The sequence below is a fragment of the Erinaceus europaeus genome, chromosome 1 (genome assembly GCF_950295315.1).
Source record: "Erinaceus europaeus chromosome 1, mEriEur2.1, whole genome shotgun sequence".
Lineage (NCBI taxonomy): Eukaryota > Metazoa > Chordata > Mammalia > Eulipotyphla > Erinaceidae > Erinaceus > Erinaceus europaeus.
Genome location: NC_080162.1, coordinates 144,408,173 through 144,434,819, shown reverse-complemented (window position 1 = coordinate 144,434,819; position 26,647 = coordinate 144,408,173). Strand labels below are relative to the sequence as shown.

Genomic DNA, 26,647 nt, shown 5'->3' with positions numbered 1-26,647 from the left:
AGTACCTACTACATGGTCATTTACAATGGTTAAAAGTTAGAAGGAGCTACATGTACACCAATAAGGAAAGAGGCAGAGTGGTTGATCAAAAACATAAATGTAAAATATTACTTCATCGCTTTTCAGTCACTAAGTTGCAAATGCTACCATGACACCGACCTGACTTCCCTGGACCTCACCAGTGTGTCCTGGAACCTCACCTCTCCAGAGCCCTACCCTACTAAGGAAAGACAGAAACAGGCTGGGGGTGTGGAACAACCTGCCAATGCCCATGTCCAGCAGAGAAGCAATTACAGAAGCCAGACCTTCCACCTTCTGCACCCCATAAAGATCTTTGGTTCATACTTCCAGAGGGATAAAGAATAGGGACCTGGGAGTCGGACGGTAGCTCAGCGGGTTAATCGCAGGTGGCATAAAGCGCAAAGACCGGTGTAAGGATCCCAATTCGAGCCCCTGGATTCCCACCTCCACCTGCAAGGGAGTCACTTCACAAGCGGTGAAGCAGGTCTGCAGGTGTCTATCTTTCTCTCCCCCTCTGTCTTCCCCTCCTCTCTCCATTTCTCTCTGTCCTATCCAACAAAATGACATCAATAATAACAACAATAAAACAACAAGGGCAACAAAAGGGAATAAATAAATATAAAAAAATAAAAGAATAGGGAACCTTACAATGGAGGAGATGGAATACAGAACTCTGGTGGTGGGAATTGTCTGAAATTGTACCCCTTATCCTACAATCTTGTCAATCATTATTAAATCAATAATAAAAAATAAAATAAAATACAGGGGCCAGGCAGTGTTACTCCTGGTTAAATACACACATTACAGTGCACAAGGATGTAGATTCAAGCCCCTGGTCCCCACCTGTAGGGGGAAAACTTCACAAGTGGTGAAGCAGGGCGACAAGTGTCTCTCTGTCTCTCTCCCTCTCTACTTCCCCCTTCCCTCTCAGTTTCTCTGTCTCTAGCCATTATTTCAAAAAATAACAATTAAAATAAACAAAAAAGTATATTACTTCATCATGAAAAATAGATTTATAATTAAAACTATGAAGCAAAATGGTAACTGTTTATAGAATTATACAAAGCATTAAAAAGATAAAAGCTTATGTGTACATAAACTATGTGAACATTATTAAAACTATGTAAAATTATGCTTTGCATACACATAAAAAAAGATGAGCAAGAAATACACCAAAATCATAATATGGATCTGACAGAATGGATATTTTTTATTCTTTTCCATGCTATGTAGTCATATTACTTTTATAGTTTTTAAATGAATTTATTTTAAAATATGTTGAACTTGGTGTATTGCACCAAAGCAAAGAACTCTGGGGTTGGGGGAGTGTTCAGGTCCTGGAACACGACGGTGGTGGAGACTGTAGGTGAGGGACTTAGTGTTATGTGGAAAACCGAGAAATGTTACACATATACCAACTACTGTATTTTACTGTCAACTGTAAAACCATTACTGCCCCCCAATAAAGAAAAAGAAAAACAGAAAAAATATTTTAAACTGGTGACAGATTTTAGTATTCAGTATACTGGATTAGTGAAAAAAATTGGCATATTGCACCAAAATAAAAGACTCGGGTGGGTGGGTGGGGAGAATACAGGTTCAAGAAGGATGACAGAGGACCTAGTAAGGGTTGTATTGTTATATGGGAAACTGAGGAATGTTATGCATGTACAAACTATTGTACTTACTGTTGAATGTAAAACATTAATTCCCCAATAAAAAAAGAAAAAATAAGAATAAGACTCTCATGAATTATGTGTTTAAACTAGACAAAATCTAAGAACCATCTACATCTGAGACTGAAATACTTTTTTAATAAATATAAGGGAACTGGGAAGACAGCTGCTTTGTCATGCATACAACACAGGTTCAAGCCAGACCCCAACCACAGTGGGGGAACCCTGACTACAGCTTTATCTCCTACAGAGAACGCTAACCTACCCTCTCCCTCATGTTAGCAATGAGTCACACCCTGGGATTTCATCTTTACGATTTCCCAAGTACCTCACCTCCAAGCCCTTCCTTACCATCCTGCACTCTCAAAATTAATCCTCTAGAGAGGTTACAGGAACAAGATTATTGAAGCATGAGGCAGGGCCATCCATGTGCTCAGGAATGCCCAGTGGCTCATTACCCAGATCTCACAGCCAGGCTCCTCAGTGTGCAGCCGCCCAATTCTGAGGTTCTGCATAGAGCTGTGTCACACAGGAGACTTCACCTACTGTTCCTGTCCCAAAGGAAAGCTGTTTCAAACCAGAGTCTCTCAAGGCTTGTGTTACCAGAGGTGCCTTTCACCTGCAGAGGGAGCAAACATCTTGCCTGTTTTCAACCATCTCTGCTCATAAAAAGCCCATGAGATGGCCCAGTGGGTAAGGGTTTGGACTCTCAAGTATGAGATCTTAGTTCAATCCCAGATATCACATTGCCCAAGTGAAGTTCTCTCTCTTTTTTTCTCTTTCTCCCTCTCTCATTAAATAATAATAATAATTAGTAGTAGTAGTCTAGTTATTGTTATTATTATTATTACTTATTTCTCTGAAGAGGGACTCCAGGGGAAACCAGAGATTGTAAGAACCTGCTGTTGTTGTTGTTATTGTTGTTGTTCAGGGACACAACTAGGAGAAGGCAAGTGAAGCAACTATACAAAACTCAAGGAGGCAGTCAGGAGGTAGTGCAGTGGATAAAGTGTTGGACTCTCAAGCACGAGGTTCCAAGTTTGATTCCTGGCACTGAATGTGACAGAGTGATGATGTTCTGGTTCTCTTTCATAAATAAATAAATAAATAAATCTTTAAAATAAATAAAATAAAACTCAAGGAGATACTTGCTATATGACCCTAAAAGTCAATGTCTCCCCATCTTGGCCCCTGGGGCACCCTGCTCACCCACTTCTGGTTCAGATGCCCAGCAGCTGTGATCACAAGATAAATGTCTTTAAAATCATCCTACTCTCAGGAGTCGGGCGGTAGTGCAGCAGGTTAAGCACATGTGGCTCGAAGTGCAAGGACCAACTTAAGGCTCCCCACCTGCAGGGGAGTTCTTCACAAGTGGTGAAGCAGGTCTGCAGGTGTCTATCTTTCTCTCCTCTTCTCTGTTTTCCCCTCCTCTCTCCATTTCTCTCTGTCTTATCCAACAATGATGACAGCAATAACAACAACAATAACTACAACAATAATAATAAACAAGGGCAACAAAAGGGAAAATAAATAAATACTAAAATTGAAAAAAAAAATCATCCTACTCTCATCACTGTGAAAACAGCCCCGCTTCTTAGCAGACTAGAGACAAAGGTTTCAATTTCTAGATTGTTCTACCTACCCATCTGAAAGGAAGTTTCTTCTTTAAGCAAGTTACAATTAAAAGGAGTCCATCCAAAAGTGATATAAAGAATATCAAAGTGGGCTAGGGGGATAGCATAATGCTTATGCAAAAAGCCTTTCGTGCCTGAGGCACCGAAAGGCCCAGACTCATCCCCACACCACCATAAGCTAGAGCTGAGCAGGAAGAAGGAGGAGGAGGAGTAGCAGCAGCAGCAAAGCAGAAGAGACTCAAATAGTGGGGAAATAATGAATGGGTTTCTAGAATGACAGCAGTTGGGGAAGTCTGCCATAGACACACACTGTTTGCTGTCTTTCCCCAGGCTTGCCTGCACTGTATCCCTCCCATCCACACTTTTTCTCATCCACCTATGATGTAGGCTTGTCTTCCTCCCTCCTCCCTGTCTCTACCTGCTGAAAGGCTTCAACAGAATCAAAATCATCCCAGACCCCTCAGTCAGGCCACCACCCTCCTGTAGGAGGACCAACTATAACTTGGAGCACTGCTACTTTTATTGGTTTAATATTTATCTGTTTATTTATGAGACAGAACACAAACTGGAGCATCACTGGCACATATGCTACCCGGGATCGAACTCAGAATCTCTTACTTGAGAGTTCCACACTTTATCCACTGTACCACCTCCTCCCACACAATTTTTTTTCTAATGGTATCAATGCAATCTCTGGCATTCAGTGCCTGCACTATGAATCCACCACTCCTGGTGGCCATCCCTGCCCCCCCCAGACCATTTTTTCTGAATAAAGATAGAGAAAAATCTAAAGAGATGGGGGAGATAGAGAGAGAGAAAAGGAGAGAGAAAGAGAGAGAGAGAGAGAGAGAGAAAGTCACATGCAGGCCTGATCCACTGCTCACGAAGCTTTACCCCTGCATGTGGGAATTGGGGGCCTAAACCCAGGCCCTCATGCATGGTAATGTGTGCACTCTACCAGGTACATGACCACCCAGCACCAGTAACTCTGCTTTTTCCAAAGCTCCTCTCTCCAAGTAGTAGACTGCTCTGTGAGTGCACTGTCCCTGCCATGGGCATCACAGACAACATAACACTGTTCCCACATGTGGCAGACCATACAGAAAGTACTACTTTAATTAAACTGAATGTCTAGGCCATTTAGTCAGAAGCTGCATTGAGGTTAGCAGCCAGGATCCTATAAAAAGGTTTCTAAACACAGGAAAGGAGGATTGATTAAGGCAGAAGCAACCCCTTTTGGTGAACAGAAACACTAATGTCATTATGTAAACCCGAATAATCTGAAGTTCCCTTGAGCCACACATCCAGTCAGTCCCTGGGCCTGTAGTACATCTTTACATTTCACAAAGAGTCACTGCAGTGTGTGAAAGGCACACACTGTGGCCCTCATGATTTATTTATCCAAAACTGGATCTGATTTCAGGCAGCAGCTGATGAAACCCACATAAATAAACATACCACAACAAGATAAAATGGCATGTCTAAAAGGAGGGGGAAATGGGAAGAAGGAATACCACCCAGGCAGGCTGCCCAGGGAGGGAGACGTGCACAAAATGAATGGTGCTACACAATCCTGCACAGCTGCAGAAAGCAGGTGAGAGAGGGTCCCCTCAAGAGTCTCTAGCAGCCAGTGCACATGGGGAGAGCTAGTCAGATTCAGGATTCAGGGCCCCTAAGACTGAAACAAAAGAGCACCCAAGAGCTATTTTTCACAAGGTCCTTGAACAGAGGATACCATGAGGTGGGACAGTGTCCTTAAGCAAAACTCTGTGGTTGATTAGTCAACAAGTGATAGCACATCAGCCCATAAAAGCAAGTGATGGGGAAAGTGGCAACTGGGCTCCCTGAAGGTTCAGACTGAGCAGAGAAAGGACACATATACATGCAAACACACACACACACACACACACACTAGATTAGCCTACAGTCTAGAGAGTTCATGCAACCACCTAGCTTGGAAATGAAAACCAAAACTGCATGTGTCCACCTTTCTGGGGGGATATGTCTGGTGTTTCCAGATTATTCTCAAAGGGAAAGATGGCTCAAGAATAGTGGAGAACCACTCATCCAAAGAACTAGACTATGTCTATGCTCCAAGCAGCACTCCATCAGTGGTTTCTCATCTATGTTTCTGAAAAGTGCTGGAGCTTCAAGGCTCCTGACAAGAATGTGAAGTGAGGCCAGTAAACTAGCAAGCCTGAGTGACCCCAACCACAATGAAGGAAGTATCAATGCTGTGGAGTCAGTCTTCCCCCCACCTCTGCCTCTGTATAAAAACACAAACAAAAAAAAGTAAAGGGGACTGACTTTAAGTCTAGAACTCTGAGTCCAAACCCCTGGCCCAACTAGGTGTCAACTATAGGGTACTTAAGGAGTGATCTTTAACACAATAATGGCCATAAGCATATACAACACAGAAAGGCCCTTCTTTTGAACAGATTATAGCCCAAAACAGTAATAAAGTTGCCTCCAAAAATGGGTGCCACTACAAAGACCACCCACCTCTCTTGCTAGTGAGAGAAACTACAAATAAACACATAAACCAATTTTTTTCCCCGATGAACTATTATTTCTAACTTTAAGGATAGCCTTTCCACATCAGTTGATACAATTTGAGAAGTTCTTTCTTTCTTTTTAACCTTTTTATTTCTGTAATCTTGGCAAAAACTGGCTCTGTCATCAGACTATGTACACACACTCAACCATTCACTCAGATGATCGTGCTTGGAATGTTTCAAGGCCCAGAGGGCATCACTGAGACAAGGCTCTCTAAAACCCCATCCACAGGGGCTGGCAGGTGGCGTACTCAGTAGAGCATACACATTACCATGCACCAGGGTACTACATGGGAGCACCTGCAGGGGAGAATCTTCAAGAACAGGGGGCAGAACGGTAGTATTTCTCATCCTCAATCTGACTCCCCCCTCCATATAAATATATCTGGCTCTCATATTCTATCTATAAGAAAGAAAACTTAAAAATAGCCACCAAGTGAGGTGAGATTGCTCAGGCACCAAGCCCCAGCAATAACTCTGGTGACAAATAAATAAATAAATAAAATTCCATCCACCTTCTAGAAGCCATAACCATTAAGACGCCCAGCCTCAACATAGCAAATCCAGAGAGAGATCTGTCAAAAATGATGTTGCTTGGTGAAATAAGACAACTACCTGAGAGTTTCACTCATATATGGAACATAGATGACTAAAACAAGTGAGCTTGCAATAAATAAATTCATTAATTAATAAAATAAATAGGGGGTAGAGGGGAAATAGCCGAATGCACAGGGGCCAGAGAAATAGCTCACTGGCTAAAGCATATGCACTCAGCATAGGTAATCCCAATGCTTAGTAACCTGGAACCTGAATTAATAATCAGCTCCCCAAAAGTTAGAATAAAAAGAACTTAGGAAACACCTACTTACTTATCCACTGTCAACATATGCCTGTCTGATCAAAACTGTGGTTTTACATGTGCTCTCACATGTAAAGACTCTCTCCCCTGACTACTACTGTCCCAACACTACAGACCTCTTGGTCTCTAAGCATTCTCTTTCTAGCTCTCTCTCTCTCTCTCTATTAAGTATTTCTTTGGGTAGATTAAAATACACTTGATGGGAGTCGGGCAGTAGTGCAACGGGTTAAGTGTAAGTGGCGCAAAGCGCAAGGACAAGGTTGAGGATCCTGGTTCGAGACCCCGGCTCCCCACCTGCAGGGGAGTCGCTTCACAGGCGGTGAAGCAGGTCTGCAGGTGTCTATCTTTCTCTCTCCCTCTCTGTCTTCCCCTCCTCTCTCCATTTCCCTCTGTCCTATCCAACAATGATGACATCGATAACAACAATAATAACCACAACAAAAATAAAAACAAGGGCAACATAATGGAAATAAATATTTTTTTTAATCTTTTAAAAAATAAAATACACTTGATAAAGGTGTGTGTACCTTACATGCATTATTAAGCCAACTTCTTAAATTAAAAACTTCCACCTCCTGGTCTGACTGAAATGCCACTCCTCTCTGTTCCCAGAACAACCAAAGCACACCAAGACTGTGGCTTCTGGCACACAGCTCTCCCTCTCTCACTGTACTAAAACATTCTGAGAAGAAGCATGTTGCATTCATTCACCTGTGTACTTCTAAAGTGTCATTTATCTCCTGAGATAAATGTGCAAACTAAAGTTCCCTGTGGCTAAATTAAAAAAAATCAACAAGCTGAAGGCCTTGAACTAGCTATGGATCCTTAAGACAGTCACAAATACTCCAGTCACCAACAAAAAAAAAAAAAAAAAAAAAGAAGGGGGAGGCAGAGACAGGTGGACAGATAGTTCACCAGGTAAAGAGCACAGTTATCTAAGTCTGAGTCCCCAGGTTTAAGCACTGGACCACAAGAAGCAACACAACACCAGAAAAGCTCTATGAGGATCTGTGCTCTGCTCTCTCTCCCTCACCTCACTTTGTATGCCTTTCTAGATACAAAGCAAACAGAATGAAAAAGTCAGCCCCCCAAATAAAAAGATTTTAGTTTAAATAAAATGAAAAAATAGCGATGAAAAAGGTATACATGAAAAAAGGTGGCTCAAAAATTTTCCATACCTAAAGAATACTATGAATTTGTAGATATGGGGAGGGGGGTTGTTTTGTTTTTTGGTCTGTCTTATTAGCCTGAATTGTTAGAAATAAAATTAAACTCCTCTAACTTTTAATGTATTCTGCCTACCTCTATTTTCCTTTTCTACCTCTCTTCGAAGAAACCTTCCACTTTTACTTAAGGAGTAAATGGAAGGAGTATATGGAAAGTGAATAGTGATGTGTGTATGTGTGTGTGAATAGTATATGGAAAGTGAATAGTGATGTGTGTATGTGTGTGTGTGTGTGTGTGTTAGCTGCTTCAGAAAAAGCTCTCACTTTTATGAAAGGAGATAACCACCATTTATATTGAAATTGAATAGTGGCACCCTCTTATGGTAAATGTTTAAAAAAATCAAATAAAAGACAAGAATCACTGAGCTTTACTTTGAATTTTTTTAAAAGCCAGAGAAAAACTGGTCTGCTATCATTTACTATTATCATATCTCCAACAGGAACTAAAGAAGTCCTTTTAATAGCACTTTATTTTACTCTGAAACAAAGTCAAAATGAATGAGCGAGCTAGGTACAGCAGGAGGATGTAGAAGATTTTAAAGATGAGGCCAGTATTTTCCAAGCAGCAGGTTTTTTAATGTAAAGACCACTGTAGGGGGCCAGATGGTGGTTCACCAGGTTAAATGCATACACCACCATTTGCAAGGATCTGAGTTTGAGCCCTGTGCTCTCCACCTGCAAGGAGGTGCAAGGGTGTGTCTCAAGCGATGAAGTAAGTCTGCAGGTGACTCTTTTTCTCCCTGTCTGTGCCCCCTCTCCTCTCAATGTCTCTTTGTCTTATCCAATAATAATAAAGATATTTTTTAATAAAACATGATGTATTGCATCAAAGTAAAAGATTCAAGGTTGGAGGGGGTGTTCAGGTCCTGGAACAAAATGGCAGAGGAGGACCTAGGTGGGGGGTTAGAGTATTATGTGGAAAACTGAGAAATGTGCAAACTACTGTATTTTACTATTGACTATAAACCATTAGTCCCCCCAATAAAGAAAAAAAAAAAGACCAATGTAGTTTTTCATGTGCTGGCTAATAACAACTATCTTCTCCTTTATTTACTTATAATGTTAATTAAAAGGTCTGTTTATGTAAAAAAAAAAAAACTCTAATCAAATAAAAGTATCAACCATAAAAAAATGCTTTTAAGTATCAATCATGCCCCCTTTTTGAATGGCACATTTACCAAAATACAGGACTGGAAAGATTTAAGACCACAATTTGCTTGGGTGTGCATCTTTCAAGTTTGAGACTATCAACTTAAAAGAAAAATTTAAAACAATTTCACGTATTGATGTAGGTTCAAAACATGTCACAACAGCATGCCCAAACAAGCACAGTTCAAAGTTTCACAGTGTTAATATTAATATCTCAATCTTTAAACCAAAAAAAAAAAAAAAAAATCAAACAGTGCTTTCTAGGACCAGAAATAGATGGTAGTCTGCCAACAAGTTTAATGTAGAAATAAATATGAACTATAAGCTAAAGTAAATGATTTACAACAGTATGTGCAAAACGGAATGGAAACACAGTCACAGTATTGAAGTCAAGAGAACACATCAGTCACTCCATCAGTGATGTGTCCTTCTGGTGTGTTTCCCCCCAAGGGCCTCACCCCTCACTCTACTCTGTGACCAGGGCATGGCTCACGCCACACCACAGGCTACACAGACCCCAGGTGGCAAGAAGCCTTGACAGGCAGACTGAGTGAGGAGGGGGAGGGTGGAGGGGAAACAGCAAACACTGATTTCAGCTCCAGGAATCAAATTCCTGGCAGAGTGGGCTCCACAAGGTCAGAGCACAGGCTATCTTGCAAAGATTAAAGGACTGAGATACGCAAGCGAGAGAAGGCAGATAAGATGGGCAATTAAAAGCTTTCTCAACTTCACCCACAACAAACGTCCAAGGGCAAGCAAATACTTCAGAAAAGGGGGTGGGGGGCGGGCACGATCCGCGAACTAGCCAAGAGGAGTTGGGTGGGAGCTGGGAGGGGGGGTGGAAGGAAATGATGCAGATGGGGTGCAGGTGGGAGCAGGAGGCAGTGTGCTGAGGAGGGAAGGGTTGCAGCCCTGACACCGCTGCAAACAGTCCAAGTGAGAGGTACCCGCCAGTTGGCAGCTTTTTAGAGCCGGGACCTGGAGCCACACCTGCGCTCCTTTGCTCATGCCCGGGGACCACATCCTCGCCCCACCTCCATGAAGCCCGGACGGCGCAATCAGGGTGCTGAGGAGATGCAGAAAAGCTCCCGCTTCCAACAACCTGCAAACCGAGAAACGACAAGGGCGCGCGTCCACCCTGCCTGGGCCGGCCCAGACGCAGCACCCGGCCGAGCCCGGAGGCACCTGGGTCCCCACCACCGGCCAGGTACATCCAGGCACCGCGGCCGATGGAGACAGGGGTCCTTGCTCCTCCCGCCCCTGGTGATGGCAAGGAGTCCCAACTACTTGGCCCCCACTGAGCCTTCCCACTGCCCAGCTCGGCCTCGAACCCTAGAACAGGATCCCTGAGCCTGCCCCCGCGCCCCGAGTTCACTGCAGAAGCCACAGATGCTTCCGCCTAAGGGGGCGCAGAAGCAGGTGACCCGTGTAAACGTCCCAAGAGGTCCGCATCCAGCCGCGTCAAGGGGTGTGTGTGTGGGGGGGGGGGGTCCAGAGCTGCATTTGCAGCGAATCCCCACCACCACGCCCCCCTCCCCGTCCCGCCCAACTGTCCCCTCCAGGCCCCGGCTCCTACCTCGCCCCCGTGGCCGTCGAAGATGCCGAAGATGGACGGATGCGTCTTGTTGGCCAGGTCGGTGAGCACCTCGAAGCGGTCCTCCATGTGGTCGCGGCGGCCCTGGATGGAGTAGACGGCCACGTTGTGGCTCTTGAACTCCCAGGTCTTGGAGAACTCGGCGTCCAGCACGTCGAGCCCGCCCAGCCGGTCGTTGTGCATCATCTCGGCCACCTTGCCCTGGACCATCTTCACGGCGTCGCGGCTGGACTGCACGATGGTCTTCACCTCGTCCGTGTGGAAGAAGTAGCTCCACAGCGCCAGGCTGATGCACAGCAGGAACAGCGTCTCGGGTCTCAGCAAGAAGTAGCGCATGATGCGACCCAGCAGCGACAGCAGGGTCATGGTGTCCTCTATCATCGGGGCTCCAGCGCCCGGCGGGCGCCGCAGGGGGGGCGGCGAGGCCCGGGCGGGGAGGGAGCGAGGCAGCGCGGCCGCCCGCGCCTTTGTGTCGCGGTCCCCGAGGCCGCCGCGGGCGCGAGGTCTCCGGGGCGCGCGGAGCAGGTGCAGCGGCGGGGACGGGGCTCCGGGAATCCGGCGAGGTCGGTTGTGCGAGCTGCCCGCCGCCGCGAGGCGAAAGTTTCCGCGGGGGCCGAGCTGAGGTGCGCGGAGCTGGGACGCAGCCCGAACAGCCGAGCCCGGGCAGGCGGGGAGGGAGGCAGGCGGCCCCGCCTCAGCCCGCCCCGGCCCCGCCCCGGCGCCCCGGCGCCCCGCCCCACCTCACGCCCGCCGCGGTCGCTCGGGGAGCGCCCAGGCTCGCGCGCCGTGGGGGCCACAGGGACGCCGGGTGCGAGCCGCCCGGAAGTGAGAGCGCGGCCTGGCGCCCCGCCCCGCACCCCACGTCCCCCCTCCCCCCGGCGGCACAATGGTGCGGTCCCCGCGCGCGCGCGGCTAAGGCGAGCGAGAAGGGACGCACTTGGCGCGGCGCGGGGCGTGCGGCCGCGGGGCCGGAGACGTCGGGAAGGTGGGATGCGGAGCCCCCAGCAGGCGGGACCCCGAAGCCCGCTGAGATGGTCCCTCGGAGGCGCCACGGGGAGCCGGCGAGGAGGCGGGGACTCTGGGTCAGCAGGCCACCAGAAACGACCGGCCCCGGACAGGGGAGTTGTCCGAGGGCAGGTGCTGTGACCTTGGAGGTGCTGCGGGAGGGGAGCCACCCACGCACAGGCCCGCTTTGGGTGCGGGGTGGGCGCCCGCGGCCACCTCTGTCCAGGGAGGACAGTGCTGACCTGCGGCGTCCAGGGCATCAGACTGGGCAGTGTGTGAGTGTGTGTGTGTCCCTTCCAGTGACAGTCATTTCTGCCTTGGTATGATCCAGCTAAGCACCCCCCCCCTTTTATTTTTAATTTAAGCTTGGTTTTTGTTATTTGAGAGAGGCGGTTGTTTGTTTGCATGCAGAGAAGTGCTCAGTTCTAGTAGAATGTGGTGCCAAGGATTGAACCTGGGGCCTCTGGGGGCTCAGGGATAGCAATCTGTTAAGCCAGTTCTAGGATTGCCCCCAATTACATTTTGAAGCCGTAAAAAGATAAATAACATGCTTTATTTTCTTTTAAGATTTATTTCACATAAGATGGATAGAGAGTTTACTGTGAAAGAGAGAGAGTACAGCAGCACTTCAGCACATACAGTACTAGGACTGAACTGGGAGCATTGGGTATGCAAGTCCAGCACTACCAGCTGCATTATGTCCCCAGATACTGAATGAATTGATGAATGGGTTAATTAATTAATAACACAGTACTAGGAGGAAAGGCATCAACACGTTCACTGTAACTACTGAGGCAGAGTATGTGTTTTCCATGGTCTGATTTGAACTTTTCTTTCCTACTTTTCCTTTTTTTTTTCTTTTGATTTTTTAAAATTTTATTCATGATTTAATATTGATTTACAAAATTATGAGATAACGGGTACAATTTCACATCTTTCCCAACACCAGAATTCTGTGTCCTCATTCCCTCCATTGGAAATTTTAGTGGTTCTCCCAAGGTCACAGGTACGTGTTAGCGTTGACTATTATTTCTGTGACTGTATGTGTGTGTGTGTGTGTGTGTGTGTGTGTGTGTGTGTGTTTGCCCATTTTATCTATAGCCCTGCTCTCTCTTCCTTTCTAAAGTCACACCTGTACCTGTTACTACGCAAGTGTCCTTCCTTTTTTCCTCTTCTCTCTCTAGGTCCTGATTAACTTGGAGTCCAGAGCCCTCTGGTCATCTTCCCCTAACATTTCTTCCCCTCTGGGAATATGGATCAAAAATTGTTGTTGGGTGCAGAAGGTGGAAGGTCTGGCTTCTGTAATTGCTTCTCTATTGGACATGGGCACTGGCAAGTTGATCCATACACCCAGCCTGTTTCTAACTCTCCTTAGTTGGGTAGGGCTCTGGCAAGGTGAGCTTCTGGGACACATTAATGAGGTTGTCTGCCCAGGGACGTGAGGATAGAATCATAGTAGCATCTGCAACTTGGTGGCTGGGCCTGCCTTCCTTCCTTCCTTCCTTCTTTTCTCAGAGACAGGGAGACAGAAAGTGAATAATACCACAGCATTGAAGTTTTCTTCAATGCTGTGCATGTTAGATTCAAACCTGGTTCATACACAAGGCAAAGCAGTGCACTATCCAAGTGAACAATTATACCAGCTGTCTTACAGTTTTTTTCTAAGTTTTCACTGATAGGCATAGGTTACCATCAAACCTGGGGTTTAGGGGGTGGAATGCATGCATTGCTAAGTAAATGCCATATGTCAGCAGCCCCAAGCCCTCTGCCTCCCTAGCCCTTTGGCCCCAGGCAGCTCCAGCACAGCCCATGTGACTCCAGCAACAACTCTTGAAACCAGGTGAGAAGCCACCACCAACAGCTTCAAGGCAGGCAGAACCTTCTGTCCAGTGCTGTAAGGACACCTTCTGTCTGGACCACAGTCTGTTGGTATGCTTCTAATTCTGCTTCTAAAAACCCCTTCTGTTTCATTTGGTTTAATCCCCCCTGCTTAACACTGTATTCTATTTACATAACCACTGTTAACTAAGCACCACCCTCCCTCCAGGGCATTGGTGGTTCAGTGGTAGAACTCTCGCCTGCTCTGCCCCCTCTCCTTGTCACACACCCTGATTTTCACCAGTCACTTTTCTCTCCACCCTCTCTACATCACATCCTGTTTACACCCTACTTGGCAAGTATATTAGCTTTAGTTTAGCTTAGCTTGGTTTAGATTGTGCTGCGTTCCACGTGAATAAAGAGATACGTGAATAAAGAGATACTGCGTACAGCCCAGCCATGAGTCCCTGGTCGTTTGTCTCCACCTGCGAAGCTAGTCCGACAACAGTCTTCATCACTATCACATCAGCTGAACCTGTTGCCCTGGTTGGCAAAGATGGGTCAAGTATTTCCATGAAGAGGTGGCCCAGGAGTTGGCACAGTAGGTGGACCTCTGAATTTGCAAGCATGAGGTCCCTAGTTCAGTCTTAGTACCACATATGCCAGAGTGATGCTCTGCTTCTCTCTGCCTTATTAATATATAAAGTTTTCATTTAGCCAGACCTCTGCTCAGCACTGGCTTATGGTGGTATTGTTGTCTTTATTTGCATTCCTCTGATAATCAGTGACTTTGAGCATTTTTTCATATGTCTGTTGGCCCTTAGGTCTCTTCTTTGGTGAAGGAAGTGGCAGGTTATAAAGTTAGTATACAAAACTGTCGTTTTAGTTCAACGCACCAGTATGCCAGGCTAGCTTTGCGGCAGTAGACAGACGACTAGGGACACAAAACTGAGCCGAGAAGCTGTATTTCTTTATTCAGGAGCCAAAGGTTCAAAAAACTAATGTAATCTAATCACCACACAATTCTGTCCTCCATCTTTCTCCTCCGGTGGCAGAGTCAGGAACTCAGGAAGTATGTAGGGTAGGGGGTGGGGAGAAGGAAGAAATGTGAAGCTAGCAAGGGCTAAACCAAATCTCCCGGAGGCAGGGGGAGTGAGCCCAAACCAATGTAACAGAATGATCATGTAAATAGACCACAACGTCAAGCAATGTAACAGAAGGATCCCAGAAGCAGAACTAGAAGCATAGCAACACAAAACTCAGTGACATTTCTCTATACAAACACTGTGAGAAGAAGAAATCCACAGAGCAGTCCCACTTAATATAGCACCAAAAACAATAAAATATCTAAGCGTAAGTCTAACAAAGGAAGTAAAAGATTCATAGACTGGAAATTAAGAGTCATTATTCAAGGAAGTACCCAGAGCCATACACAGATATAATGCAATTTCTATCAAGGTCCCACCAAATTTATTTAAGAGAATAGAACAAAAGCTACAAAAGTTTATGTAGAGTCAGAAAAGAGATAGAATTGCCAAAGCATTCTTGAGGGGAAAAAAGAACAAGAATGGAGGCATCACACTTCCAGGCCTGAAACGATATTATAGGGCTATTGCATTTAAAACTGTCAGGTACTGGAACTAAAATAGACTCACAGACCATGGGATAGAAATGAAGAGTCCAGAAATAACCCCCACAATTATCTGATTTTGTACAAGGGGGCCCAAAACATTGAATGGAGAAAAAAGTCTCCTCAACAAATGTTGTTGGGAAATTTGGGTTGAAACATGCAGAAGAATGAAATTAAACCACTACCTCTCACAATACACAGAAGTAAATTACAAATGGAGCAAAGATTTGGATGTTAGACCAGAAATCAGCAAATATCTAGAGGAAAATATTGACAAGCATATTAAAAGCATCTTCAACAATTCAAGTCCAACTGCATGGAAAATGAAAACAAAAGCCAATGGGACTACATCAAACTGAAAAACTTGTACATGGCAAAAAGAACTACCACCCACCAAAACAGAGAGACTACCCCACTGCAAGGGAGATCTTTAATGTTATACATCAGCCAGACTAATAATCAAAATATGTAAAGAACCAACCAAACTCAATAAAAAAAAAAAAAAAGCCCTGTTAAAAAATTGGTGAGAGGACATGGACAGAATCTATACCACAACTTTCTTAGCTACTCAACTGTCACTGGACACAAGCAAGTAGAAGGACCTAAAGAAAATGCCATAAAGTACTTAATAAAATATTTATTACTTAGGCCTAGATACCCTCCTCTCCTCTTCCTATTTCATTTCCCTCAATCACTCTAAGTCTAACCTTATCAGATAAAGTAAGAACTAAAAAATCTGGGTAAGAGCAAGAGACCAGTACACTTTAATGATGGCCTTTTTAGTCACTACCAGGCCATCCCATCATCTGGGATTCTAGTTTGGGAATCCTTAGATTTCCACATAGATATAATGGGCCTAGATCCCTCTCTCCACCATCACTGGTCACTTCCATCAGGAACGTTAGCATAAGCCCTCTTGTGGCCTGTCCAGGACCTTGCACTCCATGTAGAGCAACAATGGTAGGGACTGCCCCACTCTCTGAATGGAGGCTGGGTCAACATATTATGCCTCTTAAGGAAGACTAATCCTGAAATGAGTGACTAATCCTGAACTGTAAGCTCAGACAGACAGGGACTCAGAGGTTATATAGGCTACTGTGCTAAATGTGAATATATGAGCCCTAGGTCAGATCAGTGGTGTTTACAGTTAATGGTACTTATATACTTTCCTCAAATTTCAGAGGTACTCTCAGCCCTATGCCAGCTTTCTAGGCCTATTCTCAACTCTGACACAATCTTCCCAGACAATACTTTTAGTCTACTACATGTTAGCTATCAGGCTCAGGTAGAAATTACAAAAGTCATGGGGCCCTAGGAACATACCAAAAATAGACTTCCTAGTTTCTTTCCATATAAAGACCCCTAGTTTCATCTGCTCTATTCTTACCTTTGGTTCTTGTATATTAAACAATTTGTCCTTCATATCTTACTGCCTTTCAGCCATCAAGTTGCAGCTGCTACCATAACATCATCCTGACTACCATGGGCGGGCAACTTCACCAATATGTCCTGTAACCTCACCTCTCCAGAGCCCTACCCCTCTATGGAAAGTTAGAAACGGGCTGGGGGGTATGGACCAAACAGCCAGTGCCCATGTCCAGCAGAGAAGCAATTACAGAAGCCAGACCTTCTATCTCTGCATCCCATAAAGAATGTTGGTCTATACTACCAGAGCGATAAAGAATAGGAAAACTTTCCATGGAGGGGATGGGATATGGAACTCTGGTGGTGGGAACTGTATGGAATTGTACCCCTGTTGCCTTACAATCTTGTTAGACATTGTTAAGGTATTAATAATTTTTTTAATGAGAAGAGGGCATGGATAGAATCTATACCACAACTTCCTTAGCTACTCATGTTGCTGGACATTTGGGTTGTTTCCAAATTTGTGAGTGCTGCTATTAATGTAGGTGTACATATATCTTTTTAAGTAAGTGATCTTGCACTCTTTGAATAAATCCCTAGAAGAGGACTCTTTATAGGAATTATTGTTATTAAGAAAGTCTAGTGACAAACTAATGTTTGTATGTTCCTGGCAATTATAAAGGTTTTCCCACTTATCAGTTGATCTCTATTCTTTTAATAATCTTATTAGGAAGACACAGAAGCTATTATTTCTGTTTAGATAAGTGAGGGAAGTGAAGCAAATTAATATGCTAAATGAAAGTCACACTTTGGGGGGGAGTCATACTTAGCAAATAAATTGGCAACAAAATTGGTACTCAGTTTGTCTAATTGCTGTTCGGTACTTTTAATGTCAGTTGATGTAATCACTAGATACTATCCATCAATTTTCTACTATTCAGGATTCTACTGTCCAGCATCAATTGATGTTATTGGTTGATTTTTATTCCTCTACTAGTAACATTCCGTAGATTTCAGGTACAAAAATCTTAATACACTGGTTCTGGGTTTGGGGTGGTGTAGCATCTAGTTGAGTGCACACATTACCAAGTGCCAGGACTCAAATTCAAGCCCCTGCTCCCCACTTTGGGGGGGGGGGGTTGTGAATGGTAGAACAGTGCTGTAGCTCTCTCTCTCTCTCTCTGTCTCTCGCCTTCAATCAGAAAGAAGTAAATGTGTCCTGGAGCTCCGCTTCCCCAGAGCCCCACCCCACTAGGGAAAGAGAGAGACAAGCTGGGAGTATGGATCGACCTGTCAACACCCATGTTCAGCAGGGAAGCAATTACAGAAGCCAGACCTTCCACCTTCTGCATCTCACAATGACCTTGAATTCATACTCCCAGAGGGTTAAAGAATAAGAAAGCTATTGGGAGGGGATGGGATAAGGAGTTCTGGTGGTGGGAATTGTGTGAAGTTGTACACCCACTTATCCTATGGTTTAGTCAATGTTTCCTTTTTATAAATAAAAAAGTAAAAAAAAAAAAAAAAAAACAAGGAGGGGGCTATGAAATAATTCACTTGAATAATCCACTTTGCCATGTGCATGATCCAGGTTCAATCCTGACCTCTATCTCACTGGAGGAAACTTTAGTGCTACGGTATCTTTCAATCTATCTTTGTTTCTCTGTCTCTAAAAATAATGACAGTATTACTACACAGGTTCTTCTTAGCCCATAATTATCACTTTAGTCTATCTGCTTTACCCATTGAGAATATCTATAGGATGAAAACAAGTAGAAGTTAACTGACCTTCTTTCTATGTGAAAGCTTAAAATAGTGTGTCGCTACAGTAAAACATATCTGAATGTCACAGGAAGGACCATAGAATGTACCTTATGCAAACACTTTACCACTGCAAATGTCATGATTATGGGGGAGCCAGGCAGTGGCACACCCAAATAAGCACACACGCAACCATGTACAAGGACCTAGGTTTGAGCCTTTGCTCCCCACCTGCAAGGGGGACGTTTCACAAATGGTGAAGTGAGTCTGCAGCTATCTTTCTTTCTCCCTTTCTACCTCTCCCTCCCCTGTCAATTCCTTTTTATCCTGTCCTTTAAAAAAATATCATGATTATGAATAGAGAGCTAATTGCAATCCTAGGTTTTCAAGGGATACAAAAATAGTGATAAAGCAGTTACCAGGTAATTACTAGCTCTAACTATGCAATTAGCTCGTGTCAGCATTGCACATACATCAGGAATATATAAGGTAGCTGTTAAAAATAATATATGCAGGGGGCTGGGTGGTAGCACACTGGGTTAAGTGCACATAGTGCAAAGCACAAGGACCAGCACAAGGATCCCTGGCTCTCCACCTGTAGAGGGGTCACTTCACAAGTGGTGAAGCAGGTCTGCAGGTGTCTTTCTCCCCCTCTCTCTGTCTTCCCCTCCTCTCTCCATTTCTCTCTGTCCTATCCAGCAACAACAACAGGAGCAGCAACAACAAAGGAAAAATGGCCACAAGGAGCAGTGGATTCATAGTGCAGGCACTGAGCCCCAGTGGTAACCCTGGAGGCTAAAATAAAATAAAATAAAATGGGGCTAGGCAGTGGCACAGCGGCTTAAGCACACATGGCACAAAGCTCAAGAACCTGCATAAGGATCCCAGTTTAAGTCCCTGCAAGGGGGGTCGCTTCACAAGCAGTGAAGCTAGTCTGCAGATGTCTTTCTCTCCCCTTCTCTGTCTTCGTCTCCTCTCTCGATTTCTCTCTGTCCTATCCAACAACAACGACAGCAATAACAATGATAAACAAAAACAAGGGCAAAAAATAATATATGTGGGGGCTGGATGATGAGCACACACATTATTATCTGCAAGGACCCAGGTTTGAGCCCCTGCAGGAGGAAAGCTTCACGAGTGAGTGGTAAAGCTTCTCTCTCCCTCTTTGTTTTCCACTCTCCTCTCAATTTCTTTCTGTCCTACCAGGTAAAATAGATGGAGGATAACTTTTAAAAATTACTGTATGCTCAGAAATAAGCTTTCAGAGCTCTACAATTAAAAAATTATTAAAACAGTTTGGTAACAAATAGCTCTATTTTCCAATGTGATACTGTTTTCCATGATGTGCTTATTTCTTTTTGCTCTTGCTACTTACTACAAAGTTGTACAAATCGAATGCAAAGTGGCCCATCAACTAAATGGTGAAGATAGTAAGAATTCCCTCAAATAAATTTTATATGAATCTTTTATACATATAGAAATTCCCTACACATTTTAATTTCCCAGGTATCAGTTTGATTTGCATTCTTATATTGTTCCTCCCACCTACATAGATACATACTTTACCAATATTAGGTAGGACTCATTTACTAATATTTTATCTATATATTTGTATGCATATATATAAACTTTAAAATTACATACACAGATGCATGTAGAAGTACAAGAAAACTCCACCTGACCTAAAAGTCAAACTATGACCTAGAAGTTCTTTTCTTATTCCTTCATTCTATCTTTTTTGCCACATGAAACCACAGTGATGTATTTCATTAGTTTTTGACTTTGATATTTACAAAGGTAAATTTATCTGGTTCTTGTTTTTTCACTCAATAGTATATTTCCATGTCACATATATTTTATTATATTCATTCCATGTCGAATTTTAATCATTTTCGTGGTCATATAATATTCCACTGCTTGGCGATAATTTACATATTTAGATTCTCTTATGGATGACTAAGTTTCGTTTTTTTGCTATTATGGGTAATTATTTTACCAGGTATATTGTACTATCTCTTGGTACAGGAGCTGGGGAGAGAGTATAATGGTTATGCAAAAAGGTTACAGGTTTAATCCCCCACCACCACCAGAAATGAAAACTAAGCAGTATTCTAGAAAAAGGAAATAAAATCAGAGGACCTAGTGGGGGAGTATTGTCATGTTAAAAACTGAGAAATGTTATACATGTACAAACTATTGTATTTACTGTCGACTGTAAAACATTAATCCCCCAATGAATTTTTTTAAAAAAAAATTGTAAAGAGAGGAGGTTGTTAAGTACCAACTTGTATGACTAAGTAAGGACTCAGAGGCTGCAGGTTCAACCCCTGGCACCACTTTATGCCACATATGAACAGTTCTCTGCTCCTCTTTTTTTTTATCAGTGTTGTGGTTATTATTATTGTTGTTATTGCTGTTGTTATTGAAAAAAAGAAGGAAATAAACCTCTTGGCACATGCATGCAGCAATGTGGCAGACACAAAAAATATTACAGTGTGGTACAATTTTATTACACTGTATTCCAAATGTACAAGGTCCTTCTAACTGCCCAGGTTTTTATTTTAACTACATATGTATATTTCATTACACACACTTGAGGTATATATATATATATATATATATATATATATATATATATATATATATTATTGTTTTCTAAATAAAACATGTACACCGTTGCAACAGGTCTATTTACACCAACCTTACTTATTCTAAGAATTCATCATCCAGTTTCATTAGGCTTCTCTCTTATCATTTTCCAATGATTTCCCTAAATTATACTGTTGGTTTAAAGTATCACTTAAATTTTGTGTCCTAATTAGCACCATCAACATTCTGGACAATTTATAATGTGAAGGAAGCATTCTGAAACTTTGAATAATCAGTTTGTAGCAGATGAGATGCTGATAAGAAATCTCGCAGATGGGGGTGGCAGCAATAGCCTCACCAGGTAGGGCCTGAGCCTTGCCATGCATACAACCTGGGGTACAAGCTTCCCCACACAATGGGGTACTATAGCACTGGGGAAAGAGTCCAGTGCTCTGGAGTCTTTCCCTCTCTCTGTCTTTACTTCTCTGTCTATCTGAAGAAATTAACCAGGAGTGATGAAGCATTTCTGTTGAGAAATCAGCTGGCAGCCTTAAGGAATTCCATTTTTTTATTCCCTTTTGTTTCCCTTGTTGTTTTATTGTTGTAGTCATTATTGTTGTTATTGATGTCGTTGTTGGATAGAACAGAGAGGAGTGGAGAGAGGAGGTGAAGACAGAGAGGGGGAGAGAAAAATAGACACCTGCAGACCTGCTTCACGGACTGTGAATCGACTCCCCTGCAGGTGGGGAGCCGGGGGCTCGAACCAGGATCCGTATGCCAGTCCTTGCACTTTGCACCACCTGCAGTTAACCTGCTGCTCTACTGCCTGACTCCCAAAGAATTGCATTTGTAAGTGACTCTTTGCTACACTATAGCAACCTTCAGAACTCTCTATCTTTACTCTTGGTCCTTTTAGCTATTATGTACATTGGTCAACTTGGGTTTGAATTCATTTCTCTTGTAGCTATTCTAGCCTCCTGATGAGAATTTTCCACTCAGAATTTTTCCAAATTAAAAAGAGACCACAGATTTTAAAATCCTGGTTTATGCTGTAATAGTAAATAATAATAATGGCCTCTAGGGGCATTGGGTCCATTCCTCATGTGGAAACTTTTTTTTTTTTTCACTAATTCTAGATTTCCAGTGAAATTACTCTGATCTACACAGGTTTTTTTTTTTTTTTTTTTTGGTTATTATTGGCTAGAGACAAGCATAAATCGAGAAGGAAGTGGGTGAGAGATAGATAGAGAGAGAGAGAGAGAGAGAGAGAGAGAGAGAGAGACTTGCAGCCCTGCTTCACCATTTGCAAGGCTTTTCCCCTGCAGGTGGGAACCAGGGGCTCAAGCCCGGGTCTTTGCACATTGTAACGTGGGCGCTCAACCAGGTGCACCATGACCTGTCTCCCCCACCCCCAACCCCTGTTTTTTAAGACAATGGCAGAGACCACAGTGCTGAAACTTCCTTCAGTGCAGTGGAGGTCAGGCTCAGATGCCGGTCATGTACATGGCAAAGCAGTACACTATCCAAGTCAGCTATTACACCAGCTCTGATCTACACTGTTGTACATTGAGGAGAAGAGGGTATTAGAACATTTGCCAAATTTACCTGGAAAGATACATTGGTCATACTTGGCAGGTATGAATGAATGGCGGGGCTTACATGGTGCTGAGTGCATGGACCAGAGCTCACCACTGAGCTGGAAGTGCAGGGACCTGGGTTACCAGCGCCTTTGCAGATCACTGTGTGGGTCCTGCTAAGTTCTCCTTGTCTTCCCGTGTGAATGGCAGCTGTGTCAGCACGTGTCTGTGGCACTGACTGAATTGTGTGGCACTTTTTTTTTTACCAGTATTTTTGGATTTCCCGAAAATTGAAGGTGTTGAAAAGAGCTCACAGATTGAGGAAGAAAAAATTCTCATTAACATTTTTGAAAGAGCAAAGAGTTTGACGTTTCTCCTGAAGCAGGTGTTTTCAATTGCCTAGCCATCTAGCTCTATAAGAAAGAAGGGAAAGGGAGTTAGGCGGTGGTACAGTGGGTTAAGTGCACGTGGCGCCAAGCACAAGAACTGGCATAAGGATCCTGGTTCAAGCCCCTGGCTCCCCACCTACAGGGGAGTCGCTGCACAGCCGGTGAAGCAGGTCTGAAGGTGTCTGTCTTTTTCTCCCCCTCTCTGTTTCCCCTCCTCTCTCGATTTCTCTGTCCTATCTAACAATGATGACATCAATAACAACAACAAAAAAAAAAAGAAAGAAAGAAGGGAAAGAGGTTGAGAAAGGAGTAGGGGAAGAAGAGGAGGAGGGGGAAAGGAGGGAGTGGAGGGTGAGGGGGTGAGGTGGGGACAGGAGAAGGAGGAAGAGGTTAAGGCCTAAGGCCCACGAAACAGCTCTACTGCTCTGATAGTTCACTACTCTGCTTGTGTGTGACCCAGGTTGAAGCCCAGCCCCCACTACATTGAAGGAAGTATTGGTGCTCTGGTATCTATCACCTGTCTATCTGCTTCTCTGTCTCTACCTAAAAAAAGAAAAGAAAAAGTGGTGATAGTAGTACACCTGGTTGAGTGCACATTTTATAATGTACAAGGACCAGGGTTCAAGCCCCCAGTCTCCAACTTCAGGGGGAAACTTCATGAGTGGTGAAGCAGGTTGGCAGTTGTATCTCTGTCTCTCTATCTCTCCCTTCTGCCTTCTACCATCTCTGTCTCTCTCTGTCTGTGTAATGTCACCTTCTTCTGACCTTAAAAGTAGGGTGTGTCCTGTGACTCACCTAAAACAGAAGAAGGCAAAGGGCATAAAATGTCAAGTGGAGACTGGGCTACAAGAAGCCTGTGACTTGTCCGGGTCTCTCCCTCTCCCACTGCCCATCACTCTAGGAAAGTCACACTTCACCTGCTACGTGTGAGGACCCAGGGGTAGCTCATGTGGCTAAGGACTGGGAAAGCCTCCCTGCCCCCTCAAGTTCCCTCTACTGTGCTAGAACCAGAGCTAGACATCTGACCCAGAGAAATGGGAGACAATAAATGTTTCAGTCATCACTGGAGTAATTCATTAAACTGAAGTCAGGCACTACAATAGAGACCATCTGAGGCCACTCCTCCTCCTCCTCCTCCAGCAGCTTCATGCAGGAGGGACTAGCAACCTATAAGGTGGCCACAGCCCTCTAGCAGTGCCCAGGTCTGATTTCCACCCAAAGGCCAGATGAAGGATAGAAGGAAGCCAGCTGTAGGCTCTGGGCTACAAAGCGAGTGGTAGCAGATTACTTATTGCAAGTAGTCACACTTTCCTGATTTTAATGGTAAGTTGCAGATGGAGGAAAAACTGTTAAGACAATTTCTGCACCACCTGTAGACTGACATAATTAGCATTTCACTGCCACTTTACGAAAAATATTTGAGGTAGTTTCTATTAAAGATCATTAAAAATAAAGTAATATTGAAGTGGAACATCAAGGTCAGAAGAAGGTGATGTTGCACAGAGATGGATAGAGATGGTGGGAGGCAGAGAAATCCCTTCCCCTCCCAAAAGACCCACATTCTAATTCCTAAAGCCTGTGACTGTTACAGGCAACAGGGAATTCACACTGCAGATGAAATTAAAGTTGTTAATGAGCCTACCTTAAGTCAGGATCATCCTGGATTATCTGTGTAGGCCCAATGTAATCACCAGACTCATTTAAGGGGAACAGGAAAATAAGAATGCCAGGGACATGGCACCAGAAAAGATGACTGACCGGCCATAGTGGGCTCTGAAGATGGAAGAGGACCTGAAAAGGTATTCTCCTCACGCCACCCCATGCCACACGCACACCTCTCTCTCAGGTTCAGACTGAACTGCAAAGCAATTTTAGGAACATGTGGGTAAAATCCTTAGTACACTGAAAAAAGAACTTGCTTCTGAATAATCTCAGGTTAATGAAGAAATCAAAAGGAAATAAGAAATTATCTAGAGAATAAAAAAAAGGGGGGGAGTCGGGCGCAGCAGGTTAAGTGCAGTAGCACAAAGCTCAGGACTGGCGTTAGGATCTCGGTTCGAGCCCCCGGCTCCCCACCTGCAGTGAGGGGGAGCGTTGCTTCACAAGCAGTGAAGCAGGTCTGCAGGTGTCTCTCTCTGCCCCTCTCTGTCTTCCCCTCCTCTCTCCATTTCTCTCTGTTCTATCCAACAATGATGACATCAATAACAACAGCAATAATAACTACAACAATAAAACAACAAGGGGAACAAAAGGAAATAAATATTTAAAAAAAAAAAAAAGAAGGGAGAAAAGAAAGAAAGAAATGAAGATGATCCACTAGATCCTACGGGATACAGCGAAAACAGTAGTAAGAGATGTTGCTAGTGACACAGGCACACACTAAAGTTCTCATATAAACAAGCTAGCATTACACTTGAAAGAATGAGAAAAGCAGCAGAAAACAAGACCAAAAGCCAGATGGAGTGAAGTCCTAAAAATCATAGCAAGATTATCTAGAAGAAAATGAATCTTTGAAAGCTCCTGTTCAAGAGATAGCACAACTTAATTTGAAAAAGATACAGTCATATTACCAGCATGTTCCATAAAGAATGATAAACCTGGGTCTGAGCGCTGGTGTACCCGGTAGAGCTCACATATTACCATGCAGAAGGGCATGGGTTCCAATTCTACATCCCCACCTGCAGTGGGGGAAGCTTTATGAGTAGTGAAGTAGTGCTGCAGATGTCTCTCTGTCTCTATCCTCTATCCCCAATCCCTCTCCAATTTCTCTGTATCTATAAAAATTAATCAGTTTAAAAAGAATAGTAAATATTTATTTTACTGTATAGAAAGTAATTAGTGGGGGGCAGAGTCCAAATGGTGGCTTGAAGACAACACCTGACATACTCTCTGCAAAAAATCTGCTTTAAACCTGGGACTCCAAGTAAGAACAGGATTTCCAGGCCAGTAAGAGAGAAACTATACAGGAAGGGACAATGAGGAATCACGGTGGAACAGTATAACTCATCTATAAGTAGGCAAAGAGCTGCTAAAAAGGACAAAGGAGAACTGGAGCTGTCTGTGAGGAGTCGCTTCACAAGCGGTAAAGCAGGTCTGCAGGTGTCTATCTTTCTCTCCCCCTCTCTGTTTTCCCCTCCTCTCTCCATTTCTCTCTGTCCTATCCAACAACAATAATTATAACTACAACAGTAAAACAAAAGGGAATAAATAAATATTTAAAAAAAGAAAATATAATTTATAAATACAAAAAAAAAGTAGTTAGTGAGCCAGACAGTGGCTCACCCAGTTAAGTGCACATCATACAAAGTGCATGTAAGAATCTCAGTTCGAGCCCCAGTTCCCCACCTGCAGGGGGTCGCTTCACAAGTGGTGAAGCAGGTCTTCAGGTGTCTGTCTTTCTCACTCTCTATCTTCCCCTTCCCTCTCAATTTATCTGTCCAATCTAAGAAAAAAAAAAAAAAGGTTGCCAAGAGCAGTCGATTCATAGTGTTGGCACTGAGCCTCAGCAATAAACCTGAAGGCAAAAAAAAAAAAAAAAGTAATTAGTATGTTCTGAATTTCTTGGCCATAACTGTTGTACTTATACCATAGGGTTTTGTTGTTGTTGTTGTTGTTTTTAATAAGTTAATTAAAAAATCAGAGTAGTAATAACTGAAACAGAAAGTAAAAAATGATATAAAAGAACAATGAAACAAAAATCTGGTTCTTTAAATGGATAATGAAGTGAATCAGTACACTAGCTAAGGGGAAAAAAGGAGTCATGAAAAAAAAATGAAAAATTGAAAGAGGTGTCATTCCA

At 43.7% G+C, this 26,647-nt stretch overlaps 1 protein-coding gene across 1 annotated transcript in view; it reads right to left on the bottom strand.

Moving 5' to 3' along the window:
* The window catches only part of PPM1L (protein phosphatase, Mg2+/Mn2+ dependent 1L), a 340,650-nt gene extending 329,152 nt beyond the window's left edge, over positions 1–11,498 (bottom strand). Inside the window, exon 1 of the mRNA XM_007518842.3 lies at positions 10,697–11,498. Coding sequence (XP_007518904.1) covers positions 10,697–11,095 — 399 coding nt within the window. The 5' untranslated portion in view covers positions 11,096–11,498. The remainder of the gene's footprint in view (positions 1–10,696) is intronic.
* Between the last annotated feature and the right edge of the window lie 15,149 nt (positions 11,499–26,647).